The 13,346-nt window shown below is 33.7% G+C and overlaps 2 protein-coding genes across 2 annotated transcripts; both read right to left on the minus strand.

Annotated features, from left to right (window-relative positions):
- Nucleotides 1–1,761: 1,761 nt before the first annotated feature.
- Nucleotides 1,762–2,788, minus strand: LOC144552734 (homoserine O-acetyltransferase). Its single transcript, XM_078300727.1, has 2 exons — nt 2,485–2,788; nt 1,762–2,107 (listed from the first exon to the last, which is right to left on the minus strand). Exons 1-2 carry the CDS (start codon nt 2,719–2,721, stop codon nt 1,904–1,906), a joined length of 441 nt encoding a protein of 146 aa, XP_078156853.1. The 5' UTR covers nt 2,722–2,788; the 3' UTR covers nt 1,762–1,903.
- Nucleotides 2,789–3,198: 410 nt separating this feature from the next.
- Nucleotides 3,199–6,260, minus strand: RID2 (S-adenosyl-L-methionine-dependent methyltransferases superfamily protein). Its single transcript, XM_078301748.1, has 9 exons — nt 6,028–6,260; nt 5,863–5,938; nt 4,982–5,065; nt 4,842–4,897; nt 4,658–4,714; nt 4,363–4,412; nt 4,109–4,261; nt 3,833–3,968; nt 3,199–3,525 (listed from the first exon to the last, which is right to left on the minus strand). Exons 1-9 carry the CDS (start codon nt 6,121–6,123, stop codon nt 3,355–3,357), a joined length of 879 nt encoding a protein of 292 aa, XP_078157874.1. The 5' UTR covers nt 6,124–6,260; the 3' UTR covers nt 3,199–3,354.
- Nucleotides 6,261–13,346: the final 7,086 nt, after the last annotated feature.

A 13,346-nucleotide genomic window follows, 5' to 3' on the forward strand; every position in this document is an offset into this window, starting at 1 on the left:
GAGAAGAACAATTTGGATCTAAATAGTTAATCTATGTGATTCGAGCTCGCATCCTTGAAAAATTATTATCTCACTAAACAGAGATGCTTCAAAGTTTAAAATGCGCTGAAGACCTTGTTGGTTAGCCATGTGAACAATGTTATCAGAACCGAACCAGACATTGAATCGGTAAAGCTTCGGGTCAATGGTTTACTGGTCAGACCGGTGGTTCAACCGGTTCAACTACTGTGTTTTTTTTAAAAAAAAAAAAAAAATTACAACTTATGACCTGAGTGTTATTTACTTTTTTACATCTAAGTCCTTTGTAAGAATAGTGTCACATTTTACAAAATAAGTATTCTAAGTTCAGAAAATTTACATACAAATCCTTACAATGACAATTAGATATACCAATTCACGTCAATGATATCAGAGATAGATGCACCTAAATTCAAAAGTAATTGTACACACTAGGCAAGTAGGCATGGCCATTAAATGTTTTGAATTAAAACTTGATACATAAACCAAATCATATTCAGTCAAACTGGTACTATGTACTAGGACAAATATATAACTCTTTACTAAAATCTCCAGTTTAATGTCCAAGAAAACACCGGGAAGATATATTCTTTTACCATAGGTGTTGGCAAGTGGCAACATGAATATATATATTCTTTTATCCAAGACTTTGTAAGAGAAGCTTCAAGGACATTAAACACCGGGAAGATATATTCTTTTACCATAGGTGTTGACAAATGGCAACACGAATAGATATGTTCTTTTATCCAAGACTTTGTAAAAGAAGCTTTATAAATTCAATACAGTAACATCGTAACTGTAAAAGAAAATCTCGAGCATATTCAACTTATAATCAAATGCAAAAGAAAACCCATTATTTCATAAATCTGAACTCAAAATTTGATTTGAGCAATTTATCGAACACATTGAGGGCATTGAGCTATTACACTAATGGGATCAAATATTATTCTTCCAAGTGTCTTTTACAAACTCAAATGTCATGAATTATTTTAGATACTTGTAGTATTTGTTTTTGACAATAAATTCTAATTACTACAAAAATGAGTTGGATAAGCTTCTCTTACTTGTGAATGAGCTTAATTTTACTGTACGTGAGATGATTCATAAATTGAAAACCAACACAATTTCTTCTATTTCCATAAATATCTTCAAATTTTGACAAGTTTTCAATCTAACTATAGAAGAGATGGGAAGGAGACTGAAAGAAATTAATTTGGAAAAAAAGATGGAAAATGTAAAGTTATGTATTTAAAACTCGGGTCTACGTTGGACGGTTCAGTGTTTTTTCAAATTAAACGGCCAATAAACCGGATTTTGACCGGTCCTTTTACAGATATGGTCTTCTCATCAAACTGAACCGGTAATGCCTCCGGGTCCGATTTATTCCGGTCAGACCAGTCGGTCTGGTCTGGTTCGGTTTTAATAACACTGCATGTGAAGTCTGGACCCAACATAGAACACTTCAACAAAGTAATTTTAAATTAACATTAATGTTTAATAAAACTTACTAAATCAGTGGGAAATCATGAATCATGATAACTATTTGTATCCAGTAAAATTAAAAATAAATATATACCTTCATTCCAACTGGACTACAACCAGTATCTGAACTGACTGGTATGGTACCACTGCCACATTGGATTGAACTGAGGTACAAAAACCAACCAGACATCTCTACAGGAGATGGATACCCAGACAGAATGTCTATTTGACAGATTTGCAGCTTAACAAACAAATCAGTGCTCAGATTAGAAAATCTTATCAAGTCAGCAGAAGCAAGTTGAACAGAAAACCAAAAAAAGAAACAGTATATAAATGAAGAAAAATGTATGATGAAATTTGAAGAAATGAAATGTAGACATTAAGAACTTTACAATTCAATATATTAAATTTGGTCCTCATCTTGGCTTCCCAGTAAACTCTCTTTGAGTAAGATGAGAACAGCAACAGCCACTGGAAGAGACACCATTAATAGACCTTGAATTAAGTTTGGCCTTGTTATGTCAGGCAATAGAATGCTTCCATATTTTATGGCTGATGCACCACCGACAGATCCAGCAGCCACTTTCCACAAATACTCCGAATCATTCTATTCAATAAATACAAAGGATGAATGATCGGATTGTATTAAATGAAATAAGTGATTGATGCTTTAAGGAAAAAAAAAAGAAAGAAGATTCATATTTTGTTCCAGTTTTTATTTCAATTGTACTCAGTGATCCACTTGGCTTTCCAATATATGCTTCTATAATACTTATTGATGTCCAAAATTTTCTCTAAATGTGGCAATTAACTTGATTTATTCTTTTTCCCAGGCTTAAATTTGCAAAATTAAATTGCACTAAAATTACAGAACTAGCTGATTAAACAAAAGTCCACCAGTATACCTTAAAAGAACCTTTAACTAAGCTCTATTGCCATTGGTAACTAAAACAATGAGAAAAGCAACATCCGTAGATTTAGTACCCTGACAGAAGAGAGGAGAGCATCGGCGAGAGTATATTCGCTACCTTCTTCTTCTTCTTCTTCTTCTCCCTCTTCCCGGTTTTTGGGTTTAATGCTGAAGCACACGGTTGTGTTCGCTCTCGCTTGCCTCTTTCTGAGACGAGAAAAGCTGAGAAGACTAGAAGCGGAGGTGAATTCGTTTGCTTTGATTCTCAGCGGACGGAGAGAGAGCGCCGCCGCAGTGCAGAGAGAAGCCATGGAAGTAAATTTTAACAGAGCAATTTGGCTTCATACAGCGCACGGACTATATGATTAAAACTGCGCTGCATATGATCGTGGGCTGCATGAAGCCGGAATTGCTTGATTCGGCTCTGGTATTATTTGGGTTATTAACGGATCCAACCATTTCAGGCATAAATAGGCTTTGGGCTCCCTGGTTGTAGACTAGTAGTTCGAGATTATTTCTACTTGGAATTATAGAGCATGCAATACGGAGTGAATATATTGCTTTCGATTCCTCACAAAGCCATAAATTTGCTTCCTAGCAATGGTGTTCACGTGACTATTTGACCCTCCAATTCTGATATCGCTACAATTTTTAATCAGATAACCTCAATGGAACAGTCATTTTGCTACAAAACAAACTAATATTTTCGTATATAATATAACACACCAACTAATCTAACACCAAGAAGAACGCACATCCAATTTCCTTTTGGCGAACCACAGTTAACGAGGATTAAAAAATTATAACAAAGGTATTATAACCCCTCAACTACAAATCACAGATAAACAGTGTTGTCATTAGAAAGATACAAAGACTAGTAAACAAAACTTTGGCAGGGAAATCTCCCATATAAATACCCATTACAGCACTCACAGCTATGTAAGTTAGAAATATGCTTTTCGTTTCCGGGCCGTGTATTTAGAATCTGGAGGCACCTCATTCCCTTTTTTTCGCATTTGTTCTTTCTTTTTCAAAACCCATTGCTTCCCTTTACTTTTCCCTTTCTTGTTCACTTTCAACTTCTTCCTCGGTCGATTCCGCTCGTAGACACCAACCTTAAATAAACAACAATTTTTTGTCAAAGTGGGAAGAAAAGTCAAATAGAGTATTATGAACTATTATGAACACTAGCAAAGCAGCATAAATGTCATAAAAAAAAAATCCATGCAATTTTATTTAAATGTGAATCCATGTGCTATCCAAATTTGAAATTATAACTATTGATCAAAGAGAAATTTCTTTTTTAAAATCATATAATCAATTGAAGATGGAACAATATTAACCTTTGAGGCATTTGCAGATGAGGAGTAAACAAACAAAGCTAATGTAAAAATATAATGCAAGATGATGACAAGAGCTTACAGTTTGATTTTCATCATCACCACTGCCGTCCTCGTCACTGCACATCTCCCCATCTTCACCCTTGGCCTTTGGAAGAGATGTTTGCAATGAAGCAGGACCACATGTCAGAACAAGGTACGCTTTCCTTGCTTTTGAGCTATTCATTAACAGACAATTGCATGCAATAAGTACACCTCACCAAGCAGAAAGGAAACAAAATAAAACAGCATGGCTTTATTGATCTAAGGTATACTTTATAAAACATAAACCAATAAATTGGAAAAAAATAATTTTTACCTGTGGGGCCAGTCAACTACCACACCACCAGAAAACCCAGCACGCATTGCATATGTCATGATCATCTCACTCTGGTCCATATTTTCAGCATAGATTTGTAAAACTGCTCTTGCACCTCTGGCTAAGCATTTATATAATGAGCCAAAGAAAGCCCTAAAGAAGGTAAAAGATAAATGGAATGGAAACAATTAAGAAGGTTTAAAGGGCACTTCTATTTGCGGTAAAAATAATCGGAATGAAGCCAAAGAGCATACTTTAATCTCATCCTTGGTTCATGAGAGGTCTTGTCAGCATAGCATAACCACTGTTAATATAAACATAAAACACCAAACATGAGTACATAAAAACGTGTAACATAATCAAAAGGGAGAGCACATAAGTTACTATATCAAGAATACAAGTATTTATACAAACACAAATTGTGTGAGTGCTCTTAGCGAGAGTTTATGACAAGAACACCACTGAGCACTCGAAACAAGGAACACTTTGCTCCAAAGATGTAATATGTAGGAGACATCTTTCTGAAAGAAAATAAATATAGTAGCTGACCTGAACAGCAGAAATGCTAATTGCACCATCAATGACTCCAGGTCGCAAGCCTAAGCCCTACAATACAAGATAATGGCAACACTGACTTAAAACAGGAGCATAGGTCATATAAGTAAGATATACTAAATGGAAGTCAATACATTTCAAAAAGAGCAAACAATCATAACAAAGAAACACTTCATACCTGGCCCATATCACCATGTAAAATATCGCCTTCTACCTCCCTCTCCAATGCAACATCTATTTTATAACATGATATCAGCATGACAAATACAAGCTTGATTAATGGATATCAACAAGTGACCAAGTAGTATACATACTCACCAAGCATAGATTGTGAAATATCATAGCCAATCCAGTGGTGGCCATTTTCAGACAGTGTCTCACCACTAAGACCAGATCCACAGCCTGTAAAAGAAACAAAATTGATAAAGGAACACAACATTGCCAACATATTTAAGAAAATTTACGAACTTATTTAAGTAACAAAGAAAATCAAAAGTGTAACAAAAGGGAATTGCTTAGTTTCCACAGTATTTTATCTGAGAAGTAACAGGAAGTACAGAGCCATCACTGTTGTGCCACCAATTTATACACTTTTGTGCTTAATATTTTTCGTTAATACTTTTCGTCATGTATTATCTAGTAGCTTTGGGGCATACTTGTGGCTTTTCATTTTGATTTCCATCAGCTCCAATTGTTTAGAAGAAAATGCTAAATCTTGTTTTAGGGGTACTACAGTAAAACCTTTGAGAGCCATTGGTTCCAAAATAATTTCCTTGGCTTCCTTCTAGTACAAACAGAGAGGAGATGACTTTGTTTTTTTTCAAACTCACTTTAATTCTTCCATGTGACATAAAGGAACTTCCAGAACAGATATTGGCCAATACAGAGAAGACTCTTTGGTAGAGGTACCAATGCATGGGTCTGGACCAGGCTTGGATGAAGATTAGTTGGTGAAGTACAAAATTCTAAAGTTTCCCTTCACTGTTTTGCTTTTTAATGTGATTTGGGTCTTTTTTAGTTTGTCTAGGAGATTACTTAGAATGCGCTGTATGTTGCTTTAGGGTTTTTTTTTCTGTAATAGTGTACCAGTTGGTTGGTACCTAAACCAATTTTTTTTTATTTCTCAATGAAATAGGTGGGAAATGCTAAATCGAACAAATAAACAAACAAATAAAGGAATGAGAATAGGTTTATCAAACCTATATCAAGTAAAAGCCTAGGAACTCCGTCGTCAGGGAGATTAAGAAGCTCAAGTGCTCTCTCGGAAATCCTCGCCTGGATCAATGAACAATCGAATTCTCTCTCAAACATTTATGAAAAAAAAAAATTTAAGAACATAGAAAGAATTTACCAAAAATTCGTACTTGAATCTCGATAATCCGAGAGGAGGTGGTGTACTTCCGCGCCTCCGAGTCGTTGTAGAATATCTCAGGCGGCGCCTGTAGTTCCGGTCGTGGCATCCTCTTCGCTCCTCTCTCTCTCTCTCTATACAATGCGGTGGCCGATTTGGACGCGGCGGCGCAATGGAAGAAAGGGAAGGCGGCCGGGGTTTCTAGGACTTGTGGGGTTTAGTCTGGGGTTCCGTCAATGGTTAGGGCTTGCTCTCAAATCTATTATTCGACTATATCAAAATGGGATTGATATTTGGAGAAGGTATTAAAAGAGGGATTTCCTTTGGACAAAGCCTCATTCAAAGCTAATAGTAAGCGTCCGATTTGCATTGAGATTCGTGCAAATATATTTAAAAGTTAATAAATTTAAATAACTCTTTGAATCTAAATTTTGTACGAATTTTAATGCAAATCGGACGGTTTAAGTCCGACTTTAGGTGAGACTTTGTCAAAGTCATTTGGACAAAACCCCCACTCATTAAAAGAAGGCTTAGTTAGGCGTTTTGTAGTTGGATTTCTACTTGGGCTCTAATTTAGTAGTTGGATTTCTAGATGGGTTCTAATTTAGTCTGGAGCTTGTTGGAGCCTGTCAAGGAATCAAGCTATGAAAAGCCTGGAGAATACAACGGACCTGTATTTACAAAATTAAGTACGCATGATTTCATAAATTCCAGTTCGGCTAGTGTATGTGTTTCAAAGGTCCAAATCTAAATTATTGAAAACAATCTATTTCATGAGTTATGTATTTTTATTAAAATTTATAAATTTATGAATTCATTAAATATAAATCAGTACAACACTGAAAATTTATAAGTTAATTCAATGCATTTATTTTTCATTACTTTTTTATTATTTTACATCATTGATTGGAGTTTGTGTTTTTAGTTTCTTATTTCTTTTATGTGGCCCAGTTGGTAAAAACTTGTTCCTAAGTCATGTTTGATTGTAGAATAAAAGTTTAAGTAAAACACACTTAATTTATCAAATGAGGTGTATAATTAATATGAGTAAGATTAAATTACAGTGTAGTAAGGTAAAACACTTCTTTAAATGAATTAACTTACTTTACACTGACTTCGGCTGTAGGACCCATTGTCATTATGATAGAGATTTAGTTTCTCGTGTCTTAAATTTAAACCATTACTTAAATTATCAAATGAGATATAAAACTATTATAAGATAAAATAAGCAATTAATTTTTTTAATTTAAGTAGCAATCAAACATCAGCTTAATCAGGTGCTGCTAAAGTGTCAGGAAAAAAGCTACACTTACAAGACAGTTATATTTGGTTACAAAATTATATGTAGCTAATGCTCTCTGTTTTTTTTTTTTTTTTTTTTTTTTTTTTTTTTGTGGCGGGTCTACCATTGTAGATCTTGCGTTTTGTAATGTAGATGACCCTGATCTTTTACAGTAAAAAACTAAAAAAAAAAAAAAAATTACTCTCTTGTCAGCCGCTGACAAGCTTTCAAAAAAAAAAAAAAAACTAAAAATTGATCGGATAGATTAAACTAACTTTTATTATTGATATTTGTTAAATAATTTTGTTTGAAGTCTGTCTAGCATTGCAGGTCTTGTGTTTTTGAAACACAAAGGACTCATGGCAATTTTTTGGACATGTTCAGAGGCGGAGCCAAGTGAATATAATGGAGGTCGACTGATCCTATTTTTTTTTTATGAAAATTTTACATTAAGATATAATTTTCTATATAATTTAGAGTAAAATGTTATGATATTGTAAAATTAACCCTCATTCTTTATATTTTTTTTTATATGATGATTCTCATTGTGTGATTTGATCCCCATATATAGTTCGAAAGTTTGACTTCGCCCCTGAACATATTGAAACTATAACTTAATTCGATAATTGAATCTTAGTTCAATTTTTGTGTGCGCTTTAAATTCATTCTATAGACACATTGGACTGAGCTAGTTTAATTGGATCCAATTATCGGATTAGGTTATGGTTTTCACTCCTCATTATAATTCATATTGGCTATTGCATCGTCAATATTCTTATTCCTCCGATTATACTTTTCTTTTCACATTTTTCTTTATTGGAGAGCTTTTATCTTTCCATTATTCTCTTTCCTCATTTAGAAAAAAATGTTTGTTTTCTTTTGGGTCTTTATAACAACTTACACGCAGCTAATTATTTTATTATATCAAATATATTTTTAGAGTTTGTATTTAGAATTTGATGGTGTACATTATTTCGTAAGAGTATCTGATTTTAATTTTTTCTTTCTTTCAAGATTATGAGACCTTGAAAAAAAATCCTTGTAATAATTAAATGGTGCAAATTCAAAATTTAAATGGAGAGTAGAGGGAGGGAGGGAGGGAATGAAAAGGAACAAAAACTTTCCGTTAAATCGTGTTTGGTTGATAAAATTATGTCGGAGGTGAAATGTTTCACCTTGTATCATTATAATTAATAGAATCAGTTTCCCTCCCAAATTAGAGTGTAACAGATAAAAATAAATTTTATTACAAATATTTTTAAAAAAAATGACACAAATATCCAGCCCTATATCTTACATATATAATTCTTATACAATATTTTTTCCTCTAACTTACAACAATCACCGAATTTCTCATTAACCTCCTAAATTTTAATCAGCCAAACAATAAATAAGACGGAAAAAAAAGTTAAATTTATTTTCTCTCATTAATCATCAAAACACGAGAATATTAAATATATTAATCTTCATTTCTATTACATTTCATTCCATTCCCTTCTATTCTTTACCTTCCATTCCTTCCTCTACTCTCCATCCAAACAGGATAGCATCAATACCACAATGCCCTTGAATTTAGAGAACATTTTCGGATATGGCCTTCCTTGACTGAAATTTTAAGTTTAGCCGTTGAAATGATATTATTTTACTTTCTGTAAAACGAGAAAAAGGCAGGGCCGCGAAGTCATTTTTTTGCAATATTATGTTGGGAAGGTCCATTAGAAAAAGCTTTCTTGCATAATAAGCCCCTTTGTAGATAGTTAAACAGGGGTGTTTTCGCAAAATATCGGTGTCGAATTGAATACTCTGTTGTCAGAGGGGTGGTTCCCAAGATGCCCACAGCGCACCGTCTGATGCGGGCATCGGAGAGATCACAACCGTTTGTCTCCACCCCGTTCAACCCCTGGGCCCTCGCGTTGCGCTGCCAAGCTGCGTTTCCTTAGGCCGCTCCGTTCTGACAGCGTTCTGACAACGCCGCTCTCGGCTTTCCCGATGGGAGGAATAGAAGGGGAGTGGGACGAGGAAACCAAGCCCCCTCGAGATTCGTGCAATGCATGCGCTGTGGTCCATGTGGAAGAATTCTGAAGCGATGTATGATGATGAATCTAGAAAACGATATAACAAAAATCCAGCAATGCTTATTAATTTCCAGTAATAAATAAATTTGAGGTTGTCTATGACTCGCACACAAGGACACGAGTGGTTTTGTTCATGTGGCCCCTTTGAACCACCTACTGATCTAACAAGCTCCACCTTAATCATTTAATAAGCCCAACAATTTCACATCAACCAATTTAAATATGGTTCATGTCCCCTTCTGGTTTGCAAAACCCACCTAAAGTCTTCTTCACTTTTTTTAAAGGTTAAAGCAACAACATATATAATTAACAATGGCAACTTGCTAATCTTTAGATTTCTTAGGTTGCTAGATGTCTGGGAATTGTTGGAGTTGGATTCGCTTTTACAAGTTTATGATTTTCCTCTTGAAATCTAGCTTTATTATTCAAGGTAGTTAGAATTTTTTTTTTAATTAGTAGGTAAATTGCAAATCACTACCGCATATTGGTATGTACTATGGATTAATATTTTTATTTTCAAAGTGCAAACAATCGATTTGAACCGTTCAACATGATCCTCATATAAAAATGTAATTGTTGATCAAATTGTACACATATTAGATTTCTTTTTGCTATTTTTTAGATAGATAGAAAATCACTATTTTTGAAAAACAGTAAAATATTTTTTTAAAAATGAAAAATGAAAAATAGTGGATGAAATTTACACATAGTCTGCAAAATACATTTTCATATAGAAATTACATTGAATGGTCGAAGTCGACAATTTGAACTTTGAAAACAAAAATATTGATTTATATTATAGACCAATTTGCGCTATGTATAGTATGATAACCTCACTCTTGAAACGTTGGTGTTTGAAATACCGACGGTAATTAATAAAGTAAACTTTTGAGGTTATTAATTGAATATTTGAATGCAACCAAAACCCCTGCATGCCTATTCATCAAGTGCAACAAGGAGAGAAATTGGGGGGGGCTTGTAAGAATGGTGAGAAAGGTGGAGCCAAGGAGGAAGATGAAAAGGTTTGATATCTGTTCAGGCCTATATTCTTCTCGGGATTGGGTCCTTAACATTTTAACCTTTTTAAGTTTTAACCCCTGCTTGCTTACTATCCTGATATCCTCTCACAGTCTCACTCTATAAATACCACTTCTAGGCTATCCCTTTCCTCCACCTAAACTCATCTCATCTCATCTCATCTCTCCTTATTGTAAGTTGTAACACACCACTAGCTAAGCTACTATCTATCTCTATCTTTTCTCTTCTCAGTTCTCAGTTCTCACGGCTGCTTTGCTTTCCATCGACAGCTTTCTTGAATGGTTCTCTTTGTAGTCTTCCACAGCTTTCTTGAACTGCGTTCAAAACCTACATAGGATATGCATATATATATATTTGAGATAGGCTTATCGATCTGCGGTTCAATAAAGCTGTGGGAAATTGCAGAGAGTGACCAAGGTAATTTAATTGGTTAAGACAATTTGGTAATTAATTATAGCTTAAACCCTAATTCTCCTTTCTTACTAGCTAGGCTGAGTATGCGACGACAAACAATTGATTGTAGGTTTAATCCATGAACAGTAAAACTTAGGCCCAGTGGGTTCATATATGGTTCCTTTATTATCTAGGGTTTGTGCCTCCTGAAACAAATTAAATTATGGAGAAGGTACCATTTTATTTCTTCTTTAGCTTTTAGTGAATTAGATTTATAAAATAGTTGTTGCAATGCAAAGAAATGTTTGTTGACCGAATTAAGCACGAAAAAAAGGTCAAAACGAATAACACGATATCCTAAAAGTTTTTTTTTTTTTTTTTTTTTTTCCTCATCATATTTAACTATTACAAAAAATTAATGACCAAAAAATGCCCTTTGGTGAAAAATTAGAAATAATTAAAGCCCAAGTCAGACGACCAAGATTGATTAGTGTTTTTTTTAGCGTTACGTTTATACCTTAAATATTTTACCGTCAAGTTAATTAAATGGAAAACAAAAATGAAATAAACTTTTTTTTTTTTTTAATTTCTCAGTTCCACTTTTGGTGCCATACATTTCAATTTTCATGATGAAAGAAAAGTTGGGTGTGGTAGTGTAATTTCAAATCATGCTTTCTTATCACACAGCCTTTTCTCCGTATCCTTATAAAACCACTTTACACTATATATCATGCACACTAGCTAGCTATAGAGCTATATGTTTGTGTTGTGTTGTGTTGTGTTGTGTTGTATACCCCAGCTGCAGGCCCCATGGTCAGATCGATCGATGAGATGAATTGAGGCAGAAATTATTCTTGTGTGCTCTCAATTCACAGGGCCAGGCAGGCTACCTGAGGCTCTGAGGGGTCATGAGAGGTTACCAAAAATAGTTATGCAATGTTGTGCACATACAGCACACAATCAGTGAATTTTCTTTTCAACCCTTCTGTTTCAGCTTTGTGTGTGCTTGTGGGCAATCAAAGGCTGTACACTGACATTGATATGATTCCTACTTTCAATTTTCAAACAGTTGTCACACTTGGCCTATCTCCATGTCTCAAACTACCAGTCTCACAATCTCCTTCTAATCAAATCACCTCATGTCTCTCCAATGTAAATAGCATTTTTTGGTCTTCACGTCTAGCTCACTGTTTTCTCAGCTAGAGCTAGCTAGATCTACCTGTAAATATATATCTTCTATAACAATATATATAAAATTCCATACATGTCAAATTAATTAAGAATATTGAACTAAATTTAATACTGGCAGTCAGTCAAACCACTGCACCAGATATAATTAAGTCATTATGAATATAACAATATTAATAATTTTATGTAATTATTAACAAAATTTTGTTTTCGTCCTTTCGAATTTGATAGGAGAGATCGATCATGATCCCACCCGTTCCTCCCTAACTTTGCGCCATAAACCACCTCAGGACGGATCTATATATAGCCAGTCATATATATAGATACTCAGCTAACTACTCTTGTGATTTTAAAATTTTAATTATGTATATTTAAATTTAATTGAAATTTATTTTTGTACAAGTTTTTTATAATTCAGGTCCTCATAAAATGTTAAATGCGTGCTTATTGCTTAGTGATTAGAATTCTATTTTGTAATTACGAAGACTTAGATTCAAATTTCACAATGAAAACATATATATTATTCTCACATATTATATATATATATGTGTGTGTGTGTGTGTAGTTTACTTTTCAGCAACTTCAATTATCTAAATTTTCTTATTCCGGCCTTGACCTAATTAATTTAGGTCATTAATTTGAATCCATGAATAATAAAACTAAGCTAGAATATGAAGTTAAAATGTAGTTCATACTGACAATTAAGGGTCATGTCATTATTTGAAGACTGGCTTCTTGTTGTTGGGCTTGCTTTTTCATCTTTCTTTCTTTTTTTTCTTTTTTTTCTTTCGGGTTCATCTTTGTACTATTATTTTTTCACAAAAATACTAATTAATGAATTAGAATAAACTTGACTATCTATCTAAGATTAAATGCGGAGATGGTCGAAGTTGAATATATACCCATCTACCGATTTTTTTATATATATCCAAAACTTCAATCAAATTACAAAAAATAACCGAAGTACCGTTGAAATTCGATTTTTACCCAATCCGGTTATCCAATAACCGGAATTTATAGAAATGTCCGGTTAACCACTCCCCGGACTCAAAATGCACAAATCCGGTTAATGGTTAACCGGATTTGTGCATTTTGCCTTTTTTATTTATTTATTTTTATTTATTTTTATTTTTTTGTATTAAAATATTAGAAATATTGAATATATTTATTTGAAAACAGATATAATACAATATAATTTGATTTATTAGAAAGACTGCAACAAATAACCCGGATCAATATTTTTCAGATCTGATTTTTCGCGGCTGTAAGAAAAATTAATATATTTCTTTATGTGTTATTGGAAAAAAATAAAAATAATTAGATTCTGAGTTATTGATCCCGGTTCAAAAGTCACTT

Source organism: Carex rostrata, chromosome 4 (assembly GCF_964058835.1).
Source record: "Carex rostrata chromosome 4, lpCarRost1.2, whole genome shotgun sequence".
Taxonomy (NCBI): Eukaryota; Viridiplantae; Streptophyta; class Magnoliopsida; order Poales; family Cyperaceae; genus Carex; species Carex rostrata.